The 22,702-nt window shown below is 53.1% G+C and overlaps 1 protein-coding gene across 1 annotated transcript in view; it reads left to right on the forward strand.

Annotated features, from left to right (window-relative positions):
• The first annotated feature begins 1,995 nt into the window (after positions 1 to 1,995).
• WDR1 (WD repeat domain 1) overlaps positions 1,996 to 22,702 on the forward strand; it is a 43,667-nt gene continuing 22,960 nt past the window's right edge. Inside the window, exons 1-5 of the mRNA XM_054253477.2 lie at positions 1,996 to 2,105; positions 2,532 to 2,653; positions 15,328 to 15,418; positions 20,693 to 20,840; positions 21,917 to 22,097. Coding sequence (XP_054109452.1) covers positions 2,090 to 2,105; positions 2,532 to 2,653; positions 15,328 to 15,418; positions 20,693 to 20,840; positions 21,917 to 22,097 — 558 coding nt within the window. The 5' untranslated portion in view covers positions 1,996 to 2,089. The remainder of the gene's footprint in view (positions 2,106 to 2,531; positions 2,654 to 15,327; positions 15,419 to 20,692; positions 20,841 to 21,916; positions 22,098 to 22,702) is intronic.

The following is a 22,702-nucleotide window of genomic DNA, read 5'->3' on the forward strand; positions in this document are numbered from 1 at the left end:
GACTTACAGTAAACAGCTCCCCCACCCCTACTCAAAACCTCTGCTGCTCCAACATGTAGCTTCCTTTCAAGCTAAAACTAAGCTGTAGAGCCCAGGAGCTGGGGGGGGGGTTGGGAATGTTTTACCCAAGTGTGAGTCATTTTGTGTCAACTCCAACAAGGCTTTGTGCACAGTGTAAAGGTCACCAGCTTGCCAGAGGTTGAAGTTGGTCCTTAGTTTTCCTAACAGCCTTTTTACACGAATGCAGTAGCAGTAAATGCAATTCTATCACTTGCTCCAAGGGTCTCACAAACCTGGTTGGTTAAGGTCTAATTTATCAGCAGTTACACAATCCCGGCTTGTAGGCCCGTATCTCTGCTTCGGAAATCCATTTTATACAGACAACGTTCTCCACTGCCCCTCAGTAAAGTCACCTTCACATCTTATTTCCTGATTGTGAGTGGGGAGGGGAGTCATCCCTGGGAGCAACTTCCAGGTGTCAGGGATATTGAGACAAGTCATAGGGAAAGGGGAGAAGCAGTGTCTCCAGGGGGTTGAAGTTGCAACTTAGAAAAAGGTAGTCGAGACGGGTGACGCTCCAGTGACATTTGAGTAATGAAATACTTTTGAAGGACATAGCAGCCAGATAGATCTCCGGGAAGACAGCTGCAGGAGAACAGCCTCCGAGGCCAGTACCCAAGGAAAACTCAGATGAGGGGCGAGAACAGTAGGGACTCCCAAGTGACCAACAGACCATCACCTAAGGGCCTAGTAGGCCGTTTTCAAGACTTTAGCTTCTACTTCATTAAACTTGGAGCCCCTAGAGACGTAAGCTGAAGTGGTTAGATTTCCCGCTTCGAGAGGATCACTCTGCTACCTGGAGAACCCTACAAGGTGGGGGAAGATAGAAGATAAGATACACGGGCACTATCAAAGATGAGTTATGAAAGGGGGCTGTTCTGGAGTAGGCAGCGAGATTAACCCGGATACCGGATACATTCCCAAGCAGAACAGACCTTCCAGATTAAAGAAAGCAGGAATCATCAGAGCCCAGGTTTCACGTTTACCTACCCCCAGGTGCTTTGCTTTCTCACTTTTACAACCCTCCTAGCCCCCTACGGCCCCGAGAAAAAACTTGCACCCACCCTACTGAAAGGTGAGACTGAAAAGCTTAGACACTTCACAGCCCCTGCTCTCACCAACAACGGAGGCACCACCCCAGTTTTAGGAGTGGAGTTTCTGCTTTGCTTTCTTAGAAAATGAATACTGGCTTCCTTAAAAGCTACAGGCGCCCCTTTTTGACTTCAAAGCTTTTCAAGAAGTTGAGAAACAGCACAATTCGGGCCCGGCAAAAAGCAACCCCTAAGTTCCTCGTACCAGCAACTATTTCAAGAAAGAGCATATAACTGGGCTCTTTTTAAAAAAAAAAAAAAAAAAAAAAGCTTCCCTGTTTACAAAACCCGAGTAGCAGGAAGACTGGCGGCTCGTGGAGGCCCGGAGCCAGTCCGTAAGCAAAGGCCGGGGAATGCCCGCCACGCAGTCACAAGTACAGAAAAGGCTTCCCAGGACCCCACCGAGGCCCGCCCATGCTTTCAGTGCCTCTAAGCCCCAGAAAAAGAAGTTCCCAGCAGCCCAGCCTCTCCTAAATGCCACGAGCAGCACAACATTCACTCCTTGTTTCCCCGGCCGATTCTGACGCCGGGAACCGCTTGCGCCGCCTTTTCAAGGGCCCGCGGGGCGTGGAAACATCACTTCCGGGGCGGACCCGGCGGGCGGGGCGAGGCAGGCGGGGGAGGGGCGCGCCAGTTCCGCGCAGGCCCGCTGGGGCCCCAGCCGCCGAACCGAGTGCTTGACTATATATGGTCAAAGCTGGGGGCGAGCCGCGCGCGGGGCCGCGCTTCCGGGTTCGGGGCGTCCGCAGCGGCAGCGCGCAGGGCAGGCGCGAGCTGGCCTCGGAGCCCCGGCCTCGGACCGCCCCCTCCACGCCCGGCACGCCCGGCGCCGCCTTCCGGCCCCAGTCCTCTGGCTCTTCTTCGGTGAGGTGTGATTTCGAGCGCGGGCCGGCTCGGGAGGCTTTCGGCGAGCGCGACGCGGTAACAAGTGGGCGAGGATGCCGTACGAGATCAGTAAGTGCCGCGGCTCGGGGCTCCCAACCGGCTGCCGCGATGCCCTGGCCGGGTCTCCCGGCCCTCCGCGCGGTGCCGGGGGGGGGGGGGTCCCCGGAGCGGGGGTGGGGTGCGGGCGCGGGCCGGAGGCGTGCCGGGATCGCCCTCGGGGGTGCGAGACCGGACCCTCCGCCGGGGGGCGCCTCAGTTTGGCGCCGCAGGCCACGCCGGAGGAGCCCAGATGCCCCCGAAGGGCCTGGCCCGGGGCGCGGACCAGGAAGTCGCGCGGTCCCCGGCGCTGGTGGAGAGTGGAGGCTGCCCTCCAGGCGCAGGCAACAGGTGACTGGCTGAGACCGGTCCGGGGCCCCTTCTCCTCTCTCCAGTCCCCGTCGTCCCCGCTCGCCCAAGGCTGCCCTGACGTGCCCCGCCGCGTTTGTGTCTCTGCAGAGAAGGTGTTCGCCAGCCTCCCCCAGGTGGAGAGGGGCGTCTCCAAAATCATCGGCGGCGACCCTAAGGGCAACAATTTTCTGTACACTAATGGAAAGTGCGTCATCCTAAGGAATATCGACGTGAGTACCCCCTCCCCTGGGCGGGGTTCCGCTCCAGAGCCACCTTGGGATGGGGGAATTCGCCTTCCCCTCCACCCCCACCTCCTGTGCAGTGGCCCGAGGAGGGTGAGGGCGCCACGCCCCCTCTACCGGGAGCCACGCCTCGGAGCCCCGGAAGCCGGCATCAGATTCACCCAGGCCCCTTTCTGCCCCTTCTTGATGAGGAAACTGAGGCTTAATTCGCTTCCGTTTGTGGCCATAGCACTCTGAATGCGCCGGATCGTCTCTGATTTCGGGAGCTAAGCAGGGTCAGGCCTGGTTAGTACGTGGATGGGAGATCAGATTAATTCCTTCCTTAAAAGCAAGGGCCCGGGATTTGAGGGATCAGACTGACCCATTCGGCCGCTGCATGACCTTGAGAAGATTGGCGAGTTGGGCCTCCTCGAGCCCCAGTTTCCTTGTCTGTAAAACAGATAATGAGATGATGACCACCCCCACTTCCCCTGCTGCCTGAGCGGATGGAATGAGCTGCTGGCGTCCCTCAAGTCCAGCAGTGCCTGGTGCACGTTGAGCAGTAACTGAATGGCTCTCAGCTAACTCAGTTAATACCCCGGTCTTCCAGTGTGGCAGAGCCCGGACAAACACCCAGGCCTCTAAGCCAGCCTGATCTGCCACCATAGATCTGAGCCCCAAAGCAAAAACAGGAAGCAGTGTATTCCCATGAATCATTCTCTGCAGGCCTCCGGTACCCAGGCTGAAAATGCTTCTGGAGCCAGCTCCTTGGGAAATCCTTGCAAGTTCTTGTTATTCGCCTGTAATTGTTGCGATGACCCAGTCTGCCTGTCAGCCTTGCTCCCTTCCTGGGTTACACACTTAGATGATACTTCTGCCTTCCTCAGCCTGAGTGATGGAATTGGGGGGTGGGAGTTAGAGGTGCCAGCACAGCCACTGGGGGATTTCTCCTATGCTGTGCTTAGTGGGAGCAGCTGGCAAAAAGGTGTATGATTTGATTGATTCCATAGGCATACAGGGTTGTTAAGTTAAAGTCAGCCTGATTTCCCTTGTGGATCAACAGGTCTGATGATCAGACCTCCAGGAGGCCTGCAACTGGCTGAGGGAATGAAGGCTGTCTGGGCCTCAGTTTCCTTCTCTGTGAAAGGAGAAGCCTTTTGGTTTGAAGAGCTGCAGGCTCTATCCCCATCTGTCCGATTAAGCCAGCCAGTTGGTGCTGTTCTCTGCTGGAATACAGAGCTCTACCTGTCTAGAATTGCTGGACACCTCAAATGAGGGGGTGGGTGGGTGTGAATGTGCTCTAAAGGTGCTAACAATTGGGCTGGGCACGGTGGCTCACGCCTGTAATCCCAGCACTTTGGGAGGCCGAGGCGGGTGGATCACGAGGTCAAGAGATGGAGACCATCCTGGTCAACATGGTGAAACCCTGTCTCTACTGAAAATAGTAAAAATTAGCTGGGCATGGTGGCACGTGCCTGTAATCCCAGCTACTCGGGAGGCTGAGGCAGGAGAATTGCCTGAACTCAGGAGGCGGAGGTTGCGGTGAGCCGAGATAACACCATTGCACTCCAGCCTGGGTAACAAGAGTGAAACTCCGTCTCAAAAAAAAAGGTGCTAATAATTTGCTAGTCACACAGATTCCTAGAAAGCCAAACTTCCTTGCTTAGACCTGGAGAAATATCACCAGGATCTAATGGTAATGACCTGGAAGTTTCCAGAGGAAGGTCCTGAGATTTCTGAGAAAATAAAAATTGAGACAGCCCTAAAGGGATATGTGGTAGTTTGGCAAATAAAATGCACTCAAGCATCCTCGCGGATACAGAGCAGTAGGATATTTGGTTTTGCCCCTAGCAAGGCCTTCCCTGTCATTGCAGTCCGCATTAATTTCCAGGTAGGGGATCTCACATAAAGTACCTGCTGTGCATCTGGCCCTGTGCTAGCTTCTTAAACTGCAGCATCTCTTTCCACCCCACATGGGCCCGTTACTCTAAAGAGGAGTCAGAGTTAGCAAGATGAGGTAGGCCAGAAACTGGAACTGCTTCCAATGGAGAGGCCATTCAGGGACAGACACCCCTTTGCAGGGTGCATTTTCTGGCTTGTGAAACCCATCCTGCCTGTTTCTGAAATCTGTATTCTTATTCCTTCCCTGTGGTTTGCCACTTTCTCCTGAGGGTGGTACCCTCTTTCCCTTCTCATCTATTTTTAAGTTTCCACAATGCCAGGTCAGCACGAGATGCTACTAATATAGCCCTCCCTGAGCTGGATGTAGATCAGACACTGAAGCTCTTGTTAGTTAGATGGGTGAACTGGGTACTCAAGTAAAAGTGGGTAAGATTTTTTTTCTTTTTAGGGAAAAAAAGCCACATGAGTTGGCATGACCATTCAGGGTATAGGAAGGAAGATGGTCTGGTTGGAATGTAGGCTCGGAGAGGGAAGAGGGAAGAAAAGGAGATTAGAGCCAGATCATGGAGGATCTAACAGGTGTGATTGACATCTCAGACTCAACATACATACCCCCAGCCAAACTGGAGTTTCCCGTGTGCTCTTCCCCAGAGGGGAACTCCATTCCTCCAGCTGTTCAGGCCCAAAACCCTGGACTACTGTTTCACTCCCCACTTTGCTGCTGTGCCACATTTAATTTTAGCAAATCCTTCTGACTCCACATTCAGAGTATCTTCAGAATCTAACAGATTTCCCCTGCTTCCTCTGCCCCCACCCCCAACTAAGCTATCTTCCCTCACCAGAATTATTGCCCCCCCCAAACTCCCCAAAACCAAACAGGTTTCCCTGCTTTCACCCTTGCTGCCCTGGGGTCTGTTTGCAACACTACAGCCGGAGTGGTTGAAATGCAAGACGGGCCTTGAGTGGCTTCCCACCTCGGCAAAAGCCAGAGTCCTCAATGCGGCCTCGCCTCACAGCTCCTCTTCTCTCTCCTTCTCTCTAACCAGCACATTTGCCTCCTTGCTGCTTCTGGAACGTGCCACACCTCTGTCTTGGGACCTGCTGGTTATTGCCTTTGCCTGGATTTTCTTTGCTCAGATAGCTGCAAGGCTTGTTCCCTGTCTTCCGTTTCGTTTCTTTTTATTTTTTAATTTGAGGCAGAGTCTCACTGTCGCCTAAGCTGGAGTGCAGTGGCATGATCTTGGGTCACTGCAACTTCCACCTCCCAGATTCAAGCAATTCTCCTACCTCAGCCTCCCAAGTAGCTGGGACTACAGGCACACACTGCCACGCCTGGTTAATTTTTTTGTATTTTAGTAGAGACGGGGTTTCACCACTTTACCCAGGCTGATCTTGAACTCCCAACCTCAAGTGATCCACTTGCCTTGGCCTCCCAAAGTACTGGGATACAGGCATGAGCCACCACCCTGGGCCTTTCCCTTTGGTGTCTACTTAGATGTCGTCACCTTAGTAGAGGGGCTTCCCCTGGATAGACTTTTTCATCCCCAGCCTTCTCTCTCAGTGCTGACAATAAGTAGAAAGCAAGCCAACAGGCAGGCCAGTGCTAACTACAACCGTACATAAGTATCTGCCTGTCCCCTTAACTGACATCAGCTCTAGGCAAGCAGGGCTTTCCCCTCTCTGTTTCAGTCACTGCCGTGTCCTCACCTAGAAGAGGGTCTGACAGACAGTAGGTGCTTAGTGAGTTACTTGTTGATTAAGAAGCCTGGAAGACCAAGCTGTGTCTTGAAAATAATAGGCAGCCACTGAGGGCTTACTGCAGGAGAATAGGGAAAGCTCAGCCCTATGGATTGCCAGACCTAAGTTCTGAAAGGAATCTACCTTTCAAACCTAACAGGTGAGCACCCTTGCCAGTTTTCCACTTGGAGCTCCCTCTGTCATTTATTTGGTTGACTTAAAAGCTGTTTTATAAACCCAGCATAATGTTACTTCCTAAGCTTATAGAAAAAGGGTATTTCTTACCTGTTTCATGGAACACATCCCGTTGTCTCAGCTGGAGAGGCCACTCTCCTCTACAGAGTGAAAGACTATGATGGTGACCATCTAGAAACATATTCCAGAAGGAGAGAGCTCCAAGAATAGGATTCTAGTGAACCACGTGTACACTCCCCATAGTGAAGGGACGGGTGGTCTATGCTTCAGGGTCTAAGGAAGGCTTCCTGCAGGTGCCTGTATTACCTCTGCCACTTAGGACCCCTGTGCAGAGACTGGGAAGGGTCACCCCCAGGGGCTGTGAAAGAACCTGCTTGTAATTCTAAAGAAGGCACAGGGCCAGCCTGCAATAATAATTATCCAGCCTGTAGTGCCAGTAGACCCTGCTTAGGGAAAAAAACAGCTTTTGCCTTACAACAGAGGCCCTCTTGTGTGCTGCCGGGCAGCCAGCAGATTTGCTATGTAGGCAGGTTTGGGGCCTGCTTTTTAAAATATCCGGTTCCTAGATTCCAGAACTAAAATACACATTTGGAAAAGTGACATCTGGAGAGTTGAGTTTCTGAGAGCACAGAGTTTCCAGCAATTTGACGCTGCTGTGAGCCCAGGTGCCGTGTCAGTGCGCTTTTCTCCTTGAACAGAGTGTAGACCAAGTCGGGGGATATTGGGCTCACTCTTACTTCCCTTGGTGCCATCGCCACCATTCACATGCAGAGGACTCCGCTGTGTTGCCTGCGTGCTGGGAGTAATGGTGGTGGGACCGAGCGCTTGCGGACCCGGCTTCTTCTCTGGAATTGCATGCCTGCCGAGTCCCTGCAGTGTGTCCAGATGGCCAATCAGCCTGAGGGGATGCAGGATGGAGGCCCTGCCCACATGAAGCTCACTGTCCTGGGTGGGAGTGAAATGAACTCTAGGTGGCAGAAGGAAGTGGTGTGTTGGATTATCACCTGGGTCAAAACGAGCAGACAGCAGCACCTGCCAGGTGCAGAGCCAGGAACCTCCAGACCTTCAGTCTGACTACCTGATGGCAGGGGAAGCAGAGGGCACTGGGCGGCCTTCATCTCAGAAGAATCTGAGTGGCTGCGGATGCCCATCAGCAGGACACGGGGCTCCTTCCTACAGAGGAGACCACATCTGGGAAGCCCGAAGGGTCAGGTGCTTAGGGACTATAACTGTGGCACTGAGTGTGAGGGGAGTGGACAGGACCCAAGCTGGGGAGGTCCTGGTGTGCAGTGGTGGCAGGCAGCTCACACAGCCTTACCATAGCCCAGCCCTGCTCTGAAGGCCACTGGAACCATTAAAAAGTCTTGCAGACAAGTAATCAGATCAAGTCTACAGTAGGGAGAAGATCTGAGGCAGGAAAGACAATTAGGAAGCTGCTCAAAGATGAAGAAGGCTCAAAGATGAGGACACTTGCAGGTCCTCTTTGGGTGGTGCAGCCATCTCTGGCTCTCACGTTTCCAGCACAGGTTCACTAAGCCCGTCTTGCCAAGCCATACCGAAGCCATAGAACACCAGGATTAAAATCAGTGATTCTTGGGCTGGGCGCGGTGGCTAACGCCTGTAATCCCAGCACTTTGGGAGGCCGAGGCGGGTGGATCACGAGGTCGAGAGATCGAGACCATCCTGGTCAACATGGTGAAACCCTGTCTCTACTAAAAATACAAAAAAAAAATTAGCTGGGCATGGTGGCGCGTGCCTGTAATCCCAGCTACTCAGGAGGCTGAGGCAGGAGAATTGCCTGAACCCAGGAGGCGGAGGTTGCATTGAGCCAAGATCGCGCCATTGCACTCCAGCCTGGGTAACTAGAGCGAAACTCCATCTCAAAAATAAAAATAAAATCAGTGATTCTCAGGGAGGGCTGGTTTTCCCCACCTCATTTCCCCGAGGGCTATCTGGCAGTGTTTGCAGGCATCTTTGTTCCCTGGTATCTGAAGTCAGGGACGCTGCCAAACCTCCTACAGGGTACATGACTCTCCTTCCACAAAGAACTATCCGGCCTCCAACGTTGAAAACTGGTAAAGAACCTTCGAAGGCACCAGGTTAAGTGCTTCAAAAGAACAATGCCCTGGGTGCTCTGGGAATGTGAGAGAGGAGCCAGCTGTGCCACAGAGTAGTGGGGACAGCTGCTGGAGAAGCAGCACATTTGAGTTGGGTCTAGAAAGATGAGGAAGAGTTCTCCAGGAGGAGCATGGAGAGACACAGTAGAGGTGGGGGGGACCCAGCAGGAAGCAGCACGTGGACCTAGGTCCTCTCAGCTCCACTGTGGCCTCCTGTGGGTTGCACTTGGTACATTAGAGGTAAGAGGAGGGATACTGAAGCCATCTTTGAGGCCAGAGAAAAGGTTTAGCTTCATGCTTGGGACTAGTAGAGAGATGGCCCTGCCCAAGAGTGATTGGAGATGCTTCTTTGGAGTGTGACCTCCACCTTCTGCAAGACCCTTGTTGGGGACAGCTGTGGACACAGGAAAGGCCCCCTCTATACCTCTTCACCATCACAGTGGCGGGCAGACACTCTGCCCTGGCGATGTTCTGTTCCTTAGACCTGCAGGTCCTCGGCTTTGGTCACTTGCTGGTCACTTCTACACATGGGTCCTGCCTGCTGTGCAGGGTCTCACCCAGAGAAAGGCCAGCATCCCACCCCTATCCTCGCCCCACTGTCCAGTCCAGTGCATATCCCGACACCTTGCTGGTCTTTGCTGAGTGCATTTTGTGCTGGTCTGTGGCTGACACTTGGTGTGTGTGCCTCTTCTGTTTCCATGCCTGTGAGAGGGAGGAATGTTACGTGGTCCGTGTGCGATTTAACCAGGCTAATTAGCAAAGCATCTTCAGAAGGTTGCCTGGGCCCTGACAGGTACCTCTGCATTTGTCTTCCTGACTGCCCTGTTGGGTGGATGCCCTCCTCTCTCTTTGGACTTGACCCAGAGAGGTGAGGATGCTGAAGCTCTGGAAGGTGCTGGGATTTGAACTCTGGCAGCCACCCCCAGGTCTACTTTTGCAACTCATCGGTGAGGTCCTGGTGGGCCCTGGGTGGGGTGCAGAAAAGGGAAGACTTAAAAGGGACGTGGCGGTGTCCTGCCCATACTTAGTCCAGTGAGGGGTACTGTTGTGTGTGGCCACATGGTGAGTCCCCCCAGGCCTGTTTCAAGGCAGCACAGGCCGAGCTGGGAGGCAGGAAGGGAAAGTCGTTCAGGGTGTGGTGGCCTGTGGGTGAGCACCCCTGCCCTCCGCCAGCTCAAGGAGCTGCCTGCACACAGTCCGGAAGCACGCAGTTGGTTAGCCAGCGCAGACTTTGTGTTGAAGAATCTAACATGGACCAACCATAAGGAACAGAACAAAACCACAGAGAGGAGTAAAGACCGCCACAGACGGTCCCTGAATTTTAGTGGCTTGACCTAGGATGGCATGAAGGTAGTGAGCATTCAGTACATCCCTTGACTCACCGTGGTGTTAGTTACCTGCTCATAACCCATGGCGAGTCAGGAACAGCTGGCCCTGAGTTCAGGTCCTGGCCCTGCAACTTAACCAGCTGGGTGGCCTGGGGCATATCACCCGGTGTCTGCCTTGGTTTCTTTGTCATGTGGGATTATGCGGTTACCTTCCTTACAGTGGATGTTGGGAGGTTTCCGAGAGAATCCACTGATGGGTCCACCCAGGGCCTGGCTGAGAGTAAATAGTGGCCAGTGTTTCTTCATAAACACCTACCAGGCTCTAGCCAAATTCTGGTCTTTGGGAGTATTTGGCAGTTGCTGTGGTGAATCAAGTGTGAGCCCTGCTCACCATGGGGTCCACATAGTGCAGAAGGCAGGTGGGGCAAAAATGATTTGTAGTCCAAGGGGGAAAGTAGTGAGGGCAGTGGGGTGGGAGTCGGGGAACGCGGGGGTTCAGGGTGGGAGAGACCATTTATAGCTTGGAGCATCAAGGAAGGCTTCTTGGACGAGAGGGCCTTTGCCTGGGTGTTAGAAGCTAATTAGGAGAAGGAGTTGTGTTGCAGAGGTTTAATTTACATTTATGCTTTGGAGCTTTTGTGTTGTTATTCAGCCTTGGCCTTAGTTGGGGTCACCAGTAGACAGAAGGGCCCCAGCCAGTTGTGTTTACGCAGGTCAGCTACAGCAGTAACGGCTTTCAGCCTCTGTTGCTTGCAGGAGCTTGGAGTATTTAGAAAGCCAGTGTCCTCCCTGGAAGCTTGTGGTCACTTGGCCTGGGTGGACCATGGAGGACACCTGAGGCTTTCTCTGGGGTTCCCGGGGACAGTCGGCAGCTAAAGGAGAGCACAGGAGGCCCCTTTGGCAGTGTTGTGTCATCAACTGCTGAAATGTTTTTTGCTCGAGCAGGTATCTCCAACCTTCTAGTATGTTCCATCAGGTTCACTGTGGACCAGGAGGTGAGATACCAGTGCCAAGCCTTGAGACCCAAGCCCCAGGACCCAGGTTCATCACAGCCTACCTGTAAATTGGAGTAGTGACCTCTGATCCCTCCATCACCACCTGAGACTGGGAGGGCATAGGAATGTAAAGAGAGCTTTGGGAGGCCCAGGGCTTGGTAATTGTAATCGATGCTGCCTGGGGCATAGCACAGTTAAATAACTGTCGCTTCTGTGCACTTGTTTGCATGGTCTGTGTATTATAGTAAGTCTCAGGCAGGACAGAAATTGTACAGGTGCTGGGGGAAGTTTGTTTAGGTTTTCCATTCAGCAGGATTCTCAGAAACAGACTGGCTATTCCTGGGCAGGATACCTCAGAGCACAGGTGGGAGGTGGGGCTGGTGGGACCTGAGGAGGGTGTGACAGAGCACAATGGCTTCTTAGGGTCAAGTCCAAAGCTTCTGCTTCAAATGGGCACTGCTGGGCCTTGAACCAGCCCTGTGGTGACATGGCCAGGTGCCCCCCCACGTGCTGTCACTTGCCAACGTCCATGGGTCCTGGGTCTGCATTGCGTGTGTGACTCCTTGATTGCTGGCTTGTGTCCATCATGTCCTTGGAGGCCCCCGGCCTCCTCCAGGGGTGGTGGCAGAATTCTGAGGCTTGTCCTGAGGTCTCATCCCAGCGCAAGCTCATCACAGACCCTGGCCCCCAGGTGGGGAGGCCACCAGGGAAGGGGTCCGGGGCAGCAAGGTAGAGGGGCTGCACTTGTTCTGTCCTCGAGGGTGTAGCTGTGGGTGAGGGCCATGGGTTGGTGTAGTTGGCCCAAGGAGTGCCTGGCAACATCAGGGAGGCGCCAGGGCAGTGGTGAGTGGGCTGAAGCCTGGGGGCGACTGAGGGGAGCTCAGGAAGGGTGGGTTGCAAGCTGGGCCATGAGGTAGTCAGGGTTGGATTTGAAGGCCCTTGATGGAGGGCAGAGATGAATTCCAAAGCCCTTATCACTGTCCCCAGGAGGAACAGGAAGACTGCATTGAAAATGGCAGAGTTGTAGAGAAGGTGGGTCAGGAGTTGGCAAGGAAAACTGGCAGGCCTGGGGTAAGGACCGAACGACAGCCTCCCACTGCTGGAGCTGGCCCAGCCTGCAACAGCACGAGAAGTAAGCCTGGGAGGAGGGCTGTCCTAGGTGGGCACCTCCAAGACTGATTACAGCGGTTGCCCCCAGGCCCCCAGGGAGATGGTGAGATGGAACTTCTGCCCATAGCAGCACTGCAGCTCTTGGAATTGGCTTCCTGCCCTCCCTGTCTCGTATTCCTCATTCCAGAGATTTTCCCCCCATAAACTTGTCAACCCCCAATCTCTTTCTTTCCCAAGCTGGCAGGAGAGGGAAGAGAGGGGCACACGGAGGGTGTCAGGGTGCCATCTCGACCCAGCTAATCGGGAGGGAACCTCACAGGCCGAGTGACACGTGGGGGTGGGAGGTGTCTTTCTGGCTGTAGTAAGCAGCCTCCCTCTGCGAGCTGAGGAGCTGGGGAGGAGGCTGCTCTGACTCAGACATAAGTCATTATCTGCAGTTTGGAGTATCTCAGCCCCCACCGCTGACCCAGTTGTATTTAGAATACAAACGAGAGTGAGTGATTCATCAGCTGGCAGGATTCTGGTGCCCTTTGGGGTTTTTACACATAGCCCTGACCATTTAGGGGAAGGAATTTTTAGGAGCAGAACTTCCTCTCATGCCCCTTGGTAGTCATCTTCCATCTCTGGATACCCTCCCCAACCAAGGGCCGGTGGGAACCCCACCCTTTCTAAGACAGCACTGTCCGGGGAGGAGGTCACCCAGGCTGGGAGAGCCCATGAGGTCACCCAGGCTGGGAGAGCTCATGTTAGCCTTGACATCTGTCGGGTGGGATGGATGGTGTGCTGCTGTATGTGAGCATGAGACCCCCTGCCCCAGTCAGCTGTGAGTAGACAGCAAACAGTGTCTTGGAGGGGCTGCCTGTTAGCTGGATGGTTTTCTGCCAGGTGCTTTGGGTTGGGATTTGTCAGTGTCCAGAATATAAAGGACTAATGGAAGTGGGAGAGGGTTGGATTGGGCAGACATTTGACAGATAGCAGGCATCTTAGTGTTATTGAGGTGTAATTTAGATACAGTTGAATTTGTCAGTATTCAGCGTATGGCTTGGATACAGACCCGTAACCACCACCCCATTCATGACAGCATTCCTGCCACTCCAGAAGGTGCCCTCCCGACCCCTTCCACCCTCACCCCCAGCAGCTGCTTATCTGCTTTCTGTCATGAGGCTGCCTTTTCTAAGATCATCTTCCATGTGAGGGGAGAGACAGTGTGTAGTCTTTTCTGTCTGGCTTTTTCACTTGGCGTGATGTGTTGGAGATGGATAGCTGCTTTGAGTGCATTTGCACTTTGCTCCTCTTTATCACTAAGCAGTATGGTGTGGAGTGCATGTAAGTTGCATGTTGCTCTGTTCACCTGTTGTTGGATATTTGGGTGTTTCCAGTTTTCAGCCACTGCAAAGCTTCTGTGAACTTTGCTCATGTGTCTTTTGGTGGACACGCGCTTGTATTTCTCCAGAGTAGATACCTAAGCGTGGGATTGCTAGTGTTTTGTGTGAGTAGTTTATGTTTAGGTTTGTAAATAACCTGCCCAACTCTTTTCCAGCTATACCATTTTGCATTTCCACCAGCAGTGTGTTAACATTCCAGTGTCCCCACCCCTCCATCCTTGCCAGTACTTGGTGAGGTCAGTCTTTTATTGATTCTAATGAGTATGGAGTGGTGGTATTCCATTCTAGTTTTGAGTTGCATTTCCCAAGACTAATGACCCTGAGCACTTGGTTTCATGTGCTTACTTGTTATTCATAATATCTTTAGATAGACACCTTGATAATATTCTAATTTCACTGGCAAATGATTATCCCATAATATGGATTAATTTATGACAGGTGTCAATTGTATCACTTAAAGCTGTATTTAGTCTTAGGGATGAAAGAGAAAGTCTGCATAAACTTCTTTTTTTCTCCCCAAAACCACTTATTGAGATGGCTAATGATATAAACATCATGTTAAGCAGGTCACAGCACAGTTGGAGGAGATGGACAGGAATGCTAGGGACTACGATGTGTGTTGTGCCATCCCTGGGGACCTGTAAATGATCTGGAAGCACAGAAGAGTGATACAGATAGCTTGGGCTGTACTTGGAGGCTTCATGGAGGAGGGGACACTCCCGTTAGGCCTGATGGGTGAGTAGGTGTCCACAGGCAGGGAGAGGTGCTGGGCAAGGGCACTGCCTGCACAGAGATGTGGAGCTTAAACAGGATGGCTGAAGAGGGGCTGAAACTAGGGTGTGTGCTTCTCTGATTTCAGTCTCATGAGATAGGGGCAGTGTGGGGTTCTTGTGATCTGGAGGCCCTTCCGGTCTTGTGGAGGGGTCTAAGGGGGATGAGGGGTGGGATGGCAGCAGGTGGGGGCATGCGAGGCGTACCCAGGCAGCCTCACTGGAATCTGATGTGTCCTAAGCTTCAAGCTGGCAGGAAGCTGACTCTTTGAAAGAGCACTTGGTTTGTAAAAAGCTGACAGCAGCTATCAGAGATTAGAAGGCCATATCTTTATTCCCTCCTGAAAGAAAGCTTCACTGTGGAGACAAATTGAGAGCAGCCCAGTGTATGTCTGTTTCTATTTCACTGAGGCCTCCTATGTGTGTGTGCGCGCACATGTGGGTGTGTGTGCGCATGTGGGGAGGGAGGTGCAGGGATCTACTTTTAGCACATGTTAAAACCTCATTGCTGAAGATGCTTCTAGTCTCAATTTTTGGCCCTGTTTTTGCCACAAAGTCCACCCAGCCTTCGATCTGTGCTGTGAAAGGAAGTGAGGAATCGACTTTTCTTTCCAAACCCAGGGTTTTGACAGAGAGGGCTCCCACAGCTTGTCCCGCTCTGCTCCTGCCCAGCACAGCCAGGCGCCGTGTCCGGGGTCGGACATTAATTGGCAGCCAGGCGAGCTGGTCCTGAACAGGACAGGCTTAGCTTGGAAAGAGAACAGAGCACTGGAATGAATGCAGCTTCCCACAAAATGGGAGGACTTAGAACCATGGCTTCTTTCTCTGATGACACTTTTGCTTTGTATATGTGTTTTAACAGATATATTTGTTCTGTATTATGGAAAGTACAGGAAAGCAGATATGGAAAAACTCACCTTGTTCTACAATCATCAACTAAAGAACCTAAACTTCTCTCACCCAGAGCTAGGTAGGCAGGCAGTCGGTATATAGGCAAGTACATATGCTTCTGCGATTTTCTTCACGAGGGTTTCAGCTTCAGTGTCTCTTGGTTTACCCTTTCACCCCAAATCTGTTGATGTGGAGAGCTGGGAGTGTGGCTGCTTCTCCATTCCTTCTGTTCATTCCGGGTCTCCTCCTGCAGAACCCAGCCCTTGCCGACATCTACACGGAGCACGCCCATCAGGTGGTGGTGGCCAGGTATTCGCCCAGCGGATTCTACATCGCCTCCGGAGGTACCGTATGGGGGCAGGGCTCGTGGACACCTGTGGGGGCCTGGGTAGAGCTCAGGGCCCAGGGTGAAGCTGGGTTTCTGGCCTTAGGAGAGTGGGAGGAGGGAGGTGGGGGTGGAGGAGCACGGTGGGGGTGGCGGGTTAATTGAGGGAGCAAGTGTAGTTTCAGCTGAGGCTCACAAGGACCGTATAAGGCAGGCTTGTCCAGCCGGTGGCCACAGGCTGCATGTGGCCCAGGATGGCTTTGAATGCAACCCAACACAAATTCATAAACGTTTTAAAACCTAAGGGGTTTTTTGCATTTTTAAAAAAAATACTCATCAGCTATCATTAGTATTAGTGTATTTTATCTGTGGCCCGGGGAAGCCGAAAGATTAGACACCCCATGTATAAGCTACCAAAATGCCCCTTTTCAAAAAAACTGGCCTTAGTTCTAGAATAGAAAGTACACTTTCTAGTTGTAGTGTTTCAGTTAGTCCCTACAGGTCAGCAGAAATGCCACTGGGAGGTTGGCTAGGGACCTTTCGTGGGAAGCCATGGCATGATGCACTGGAGTCTGTGTGGCCCGTGTGTGTGTGTGTGTGTGTGTGTGTGTGTGAGTGTGAGAGAGAGAGAGAATTGATGTTTTGTTTGGCGTCATCCTTACCTACTGCTCCTTTTCCAGTACTTAGCACAGTGCTGGCCTCCAGGCCACTGCTCATGTTTTATTTGCGAACTGGGCCTTTGCTCTCTGCAGCCTGGGCTTTTGTGTGGCTCAGTGGGAGGCTAGGCAAAGGCGGGGGGTGGAGTTGTTTATTCACTTAGTTCTTTGAGATAGAGCTTTTCCTATTTACAAATGGGAACAAGAGGCACAGGAGTGAGAGTGGTGCTCCCTCTAGAGTGGTCGCCCATTCATTCATTCACTCATTCATGTATAAGCTCAACAGATATTTACCTCCCACCTTCCCTAGCCATCTGCAGCCCAGAGAGGCCAAGTGAGGAAGCTGATGTGGGCCTCGTCAGCCTATTTGGAGAGTGACGGCTGTGACCTCATTGCTGAGAGTGAAGCAGCAGTAGGAGAGGGCGGGATTCACACTTGCTGTGGCCCTCCACCTGTACCGCCCTGCGTGTGCACGGCAGCCTATCCTGAAGGGTTTGTGGGAGTTGGTGGGCCTTGGGGTTGGGTAAGACCTGGGTTTGGCTCTGTCTTAGTTTGTTTCGTGCTGTTATAACAGAATGCCACAGACTGGGTAACTTATAGCTAGCAGAAATGTATTGGCTCATGGTTCTTGGGGCTGGACAGTTGGACATCAAGGGCTGGGCATCTGTCAAGGGCCTTTTACTGTGTCATTTCATGGCGGAAGAGCAGAGAGAAGGTGAGAGAAGAGGAGCGAGGCTTGTCCTTTTATCAGGAACCCACTCCTGCCATAATATCCATTCCCAAAGGCAGAGCTCCCATGGCCTCATCACCTCTCCTTAGGCCCATCTCCAAACGCTGCTGCATTGGGGATGAAGTTTCCAGCACATGCTTTTGGGGGTCATAATTCAGACCATGGCAGCCTCTTACTAATGGTGTAAGCTTAGTTGAGTAACTCACCTTCCTGGGCCTGAATTTTCTCCTGCAAACTGGGGTTGCTGGTGTCTGCCTTGTAGGGTGTGGTGAAGCAGCCGGTAAGGCATGAATATGCCCAGCATGGCTTTTGCACTAATGGGTACTTAGCCCCTGGGTGACCCATTACCTGTCACAAAACTGGGGCTCTGTTCTGATAAAGCCAGGCCACTGGGTGAGCTGGCTGACTGCTGCTGGCGGTTGGCCATGGTTACAGTGAAGGGTTGGGCCCAGAGTCTAGCTCATAGTAGGCATGTAATGATTTTTGTGTTTAGATCTTCTCCAACTCCACCTGTAAAACATGCTCTCATTTACGTCCCATGATTCATTTAGCTCTGTGATTTATTTTTTTCTCCAAACCCTGCGTGCCAGAAAAAGCCTCTTCATTTAAAGCACCAAGATTTGGCCCGAATGTCTTTTACATGTTTAACATAGAGTCAAGTGCTTTGAGAAGTTTCTTCTCAGGAGAGGAATGCAGTTGGCGAGGCCTCCACCCCTGCCTGGCACAGTGTCCCTGCCCTGTCAGCTGCAAGCTGAGAGCCTGCAGGCCCAGGCCTGCCCTCTCCCTGGTCCCCAGAAGGGTGTCCAATGAGGCAAATCAATGGAAGGCTGTTGCGGAGACTGTTGCAAAGGACAAACCACGTCAATAAGTGGCCATCGTGGGATGCTGTCGTCTCTGAAAAGTGCCCTGATTTTGTGGAGGACCCAGGGTAGTGTTGGGCCATCCCCAGATCCAGGTGTTCTTGGACGAGATCACATTTTATGTTTCTAATACATTTCTTTGAATAGAGCGAAGCAATTGTTAAAGCTTACACTGGGACGTTTGCTGCAGAGATGAAGTTGGGCTAAAAATAGTGTAATGGGGGGAGTGGTTCGGAGGAAGGGGGCTGAGAAAGAGCTGTGCTGGCCCACTAAGTGGGTTACCCGGCAGCTGGCTCCAGCCCTCTGCAGGATCTTTAGACCCTGTCAGTCTAACTGGTTCATGACTGCTGGATTGGACCTTGGGAAGGGCCCCGCACCTGGAAGCCTCTAGCACTGAATGCAGTGGTAGGTCTGCCCTCTGGGAGCCCACATTCCCAGGGGGCGGTCCTCAGAGTACAGGGGTCATTTCTGGGGCAGACCCAGGTCTCTTTTTTCCTGAGGTTATTTCCATGCTTGTGGTCTGCCTTGCTCCATCTCCTTGGCGCTGGGGCCATCGTTCCAGGCTGGCCTTGGGAGTCAGCAAGGGCCAGGTGACAGGTGTATGGTTTGGCCATAGGCCCAGGGCAGGCTTTCCGGAGGAAGGGGCCATTAGAGGTAGCTCACCAGAGACGGCTTGGCTCTGGGGTACGGGGATGATGCAGATGCCCTGAGCAAAGGGCCCGAGCACAGTGGCTCTTCTTGGTGCAGCCGCTTGTTTTGGTGAGTTTATGGAGAGAGGGAGCCCTTCCCATCCTCACTCTGTCCCCTGCACTGCTGGATTAACAAATAGCTGAAGGTGTGCGTTTACTGTCTCTCTCCCCTCTGGACTCGTAGCAGGGCAGGCGCTTAGCCTATTGGGTTCACTGCTTTGCCTCCCGCATGGGATTTGACACCCAGCAGGCCCTCGGACAGTGTTTGGCAACTTCATCAGGGTTGTCGTCATTAGACTGGGGTCTGAGTGCCTGCTCCCTAGGTCCCACTGTCTTTCCTACCCCAGTTGCTTCGAAGAATAATTACATAAATAAGCAGGGTCCAACGGGAGGGGGCTGATGGTCTGGTAGGGGAGGCAGTAGAAAAACAACTGGGAAGCTAGACCTGGAATGGAGCCTGGCTGATGGACGGAACAGGCATCGGCTTGCCGAGCCCAGGGAGGTGGGACGGCTGGGCTGGCCTGTGTGAGAGGGTGGGGCGCCCTCTGCCTTGTTCTGGAGAGCACTGTCTTCTCCATGGGGCAGCATGGGCCCTGGGTGGGCCTGAGCACAGCAGACCATGTGGTCACATGTACATGTGTGAATGTGTGTCTGCGTATATGTGCGTGTGTGGCCATATGTACATGTGTGGTTACATATGCTCCTGAGTATAGGTGCATGCCTTTCCTGCACATGCTGCTCCTCTCCGATGCTGCAGCCTCCAGTGCCTTCCTCTCCTGACCTCCTTCCCCTCTGCCCGGCCCGTTCTATCAGTGAAAGGACTCAACGAAGCAGATCTCTAGGTCACCTTTGGAACTCACCTCGGGCAGCACAGCAGGTGGTCTGCCTGGGCCCTTCTGGAACTCCCCTTAGTTAGTGCTCTTTGCTGGATTTGGCATCTCCTCTTGCCTGTTCCCACAGCTGGCCTGAGAGCAGGACAGTCCTTATGTGCATCTCCCGAATCTCAGGGCCTGGCTCAGTCTAGGCGCGGGCTGTGTCTCTTCCCAGAAGCAAGGCATCTTCAGTGGCCTGTGCAGAGCCTCAGTTAATTCGTGGACTAGTCTTACCTGACTCATAACGAGCTCTTGCTGTGCACTGAGGACTAGTTGGAGACTTGGCATGTGTTAACTCGTGAAACCCTATAGCTGCCCCTTGAGGTTCCTCTGTTATTTCCCCACTCTGGATAAGGACACGGGCCACATTGCTTGCTGAGCCCCACAAAGCCTCTATGTGGCAGAGGCTGGATTTGAACCCAGGGCACCTGTTCCCAAGGCCTGGCTCTTAGCTGCTGCCCTCCCTTGAGCTGTTCAACCCTACCAAGAAAACAAAAGCTCTTTTCACGGAAGCGGCTGTAGAGTTGTGTTGGGTGTTAACGTGGCCTGAGGATCCTGTGGAAAGGCAGGCGCCCTTGCCTGCGTGGAGGATGGAGCCGAAGTTTTAAGCTGTGAAGCCTTGAGAGTTAGTCAGTGTTCCCATTTCTTCACGCCAACACAGTGCTCATTTGGAGAGGGTGTGTCAGGATTGGGACTTGGTACTTGGTGACAGGATCATGGTGGGGCTTGGGGGTACGTGGCCCCCAGTGTTGATTCTGTTACAGTTGGCTGCCCACGCTCCAGTGAGAAGAGAATCAGCCTCAAGTTCTGCGTACAGTTCTCCTTCCCCCGCAACACCCACCTCCTACTCTCACAAAAGAATCTTACGTTTGAATTCCTGTGAGTCTCGGAGCCACTCGGTTTGTGAGTGAGGCTGCTGATTTGCCAGGCAGTGGCCCACTGTCAGGGAGCTGCACAGGGAGCCAGGTCTGCAGGCCCAGGTGGAAGCCACCAGACCACACTCAGGCATCGCACCGGGCAGCCCATTGCACCCTCACAGCCGTGCACCTCATTTCCAGAAGTCGCTGCAGCAGCTGCGCAGGAGAGGCAGGTTTAGCCAGTGTTGTGTCATTGCACAAAGGTGGCCTGAGGCCCACATGTCATTCTGATGCCCCTACAAGAAAAGAAATGCAGTAAGGAAACTAAACTTCTTCCCGGCGTATTGGAGTTTTGCCGTCATGTGTCCCTGGGCTGCTTCCGATGCCTAAGCAGGGTTTGTTATCCAGATGATTTTTGGCAAAATGCAGAGGCCCCGAATGGCAGGCCACTGGAGCCACAGGCTCTGCCTTAAGAGTGGCTGAATATAGTGTTTCCCTAAGACACGTTCTCTTCACTAGGCCTTTCCCTCCAGAGAGCCTAAGCAAGCAGACCCGTGTTGAGTGGGTCTGTGGCCATCGCCCTGGCCCGGCAGTGACATGTGTCTCTCCCCCGCTGCTGTGTCCCACAGATGTGTCTGGGAAGCTGAGAATCTGGGATACCACGCAGAAGGAGCACCTGTTGAAGTACGAGTACCAGCCTTTCGCCGGGAAGATCAAAGACATTGCGTGGACTGAAGACAGTAAGAGGATCGCCGTGGTCGGGGAAGGAAGGGAGAAGTGAGTCACTCTTCTCAACCCCTCCTTGCCTTGTTCCCAAGGCTCACATCCGTGTGCCATGACCCTGGTGGGACGGGGACGCAGTGGGGTCTGTACTAACTTGAACTCCTGAGGGTTGAGCTCCTAGTAGGTGCCAGCCCCTGCTAGGGCTGGCTCTAGCCACACATAAGGCAGAACGCCACATCACAGCGGGTTTGTCACCAGGGCCCAGCACTCATCTCCTCTGACGTCCTGAGTCCCTTTCCTCCTAGAACTCCAGCTCTCATGCCCACCTGCAGGCAGCAGGAAGGGGACAGTGAAAGAGTGACACTGCTTTCATTGGGGTCCCTCACAGCGGCTGCCCCACGAAGCTGCCAGGAAGGGTGAAACTTTCTTCCAGAGGGGCACCTCCCCTAAGGGTCCCTCATGGAGGAGTGAGGGCAGTGATGCTTCATGGGTGGCACTCTGGCTCCAGCCCTCAGGGCCAGTGAGTGAGGTCAGTGCTGGAATCCAGGTTTTAAAATTCAAGAACAGTTAGGGTTCCCTCTACAGCACCGTGGCTGGCCATAAGCACTTGAACTTGAGAGTGGCATGTCCATGTCCCTCACTGAAAGGCACTTTTTCGTACATGTGCCAGTAGGTATTTTTTCATGGTTTTCCAAGTCATTCCTATTGACCTTCATTCCTTCTTTATTCAGTAGCAAATTGTAACTAAACCAATGCTTTTGTTGAATGTCGGCCAAGAGCAAGGCATCTCCATTCCTGTAGGGGATGGTAACTGTTCCCTCCCAACAGAACGGTAAGGAGAGTGGTGAAGCCATAAAGTAGTCCCAGGTCCTTTGGCGTGGGGCCCCACAGACACACACTTGCAGTCCCTTCCCACAGGCGCTGCCCCATCTGGTTCTTGGGTCATGTGGACAAATGCCTCGTGGAACCAGAACCCCAGTGTTTCCCTCGCTTGTCCCTGTGGTGTCCTGAGCTGCCTGCTTACAGTCAGTCCGTCCATCCTCTGTGTACTGGCAGCTCAGCTCTCAGATTGCTCTCCGACCTTCTGGGATTGATTTTTTTTTGTCTTCCACTCTTTTCGTTGTGTCAAGGTTCGGAGCAGTCTTCCTGTGGGATAGTGGCTCTTCTGTGGGCGAGATCACGGGCCACAACAAAGTCATCAACAGTGTGGACATCAAGCAAAGCCGGCCATACCGGTTGGCCACAGGAAGCGACGATAACTGCGCTGCGTTCTTTGAAGGACCCCCATTCAAGTTCAAGTTCACAATTGGTGTAAGTGAACTTCTCTTTTTGGGTGAAGTTTGTGGTTTATATATGAGGCTAGCAGAGGCTGAGCCTGTTTAGATGCTGATGGCAGAGAGACCACGGCTCATGCCACATATGCCACGATACACAGACAGAAGTGGGCTCACAGGGGTATGCAGAGAGAGGGAGGGCTCCCCACTCAGCCTTTGTCCTCCCCAGGCCCTCAGCTGCGCATGAGGGGTTGTCACAAGGAAGGGCCTTGCCCTAGCATGATGTGCACATGTCGGGGGTTGGGGCAGGGACTTCCCTGAGGCTGTGTAACCAGGCGAACACCTGGGATTGGAGGGGAGCCTGCAGGGCCTGCTGCTAGCTGAGCCACTAAAGTGGCAGAGGAAATGAGCTTGCAGGATGTCCAAATTGGTCTCTCAGGCCTCCCCTAGAGACAGGGCAGAGACATGACAGACAGCTCTAATGAAAGATATTTTGTCTATGGAAGAAATGTACCACAAATGCAGCAGTGAAGTGCCACAGGATTTGGGTGTAGATGGCAGCATTTCAGAGACCCATGGCACACATGCGCCCTGCCTTAGACAAGTACCCAGGCCTCATTTAGCCTCCTCACTTCTCCCATC

This window comes from Callithrix jacchus, chromosome 3, assembly GCF_049354715.1.
Source record: "Callithrix jacchus isolate 240 chromosome 3, calJac240_pri, whole genome shotgun sequence".
Lineage (NCBI taxonomy): Eukaryota > Metazoa > Chordata > Mammalia > Primates > Cebidae > Callithrix > Callithrix jacchus.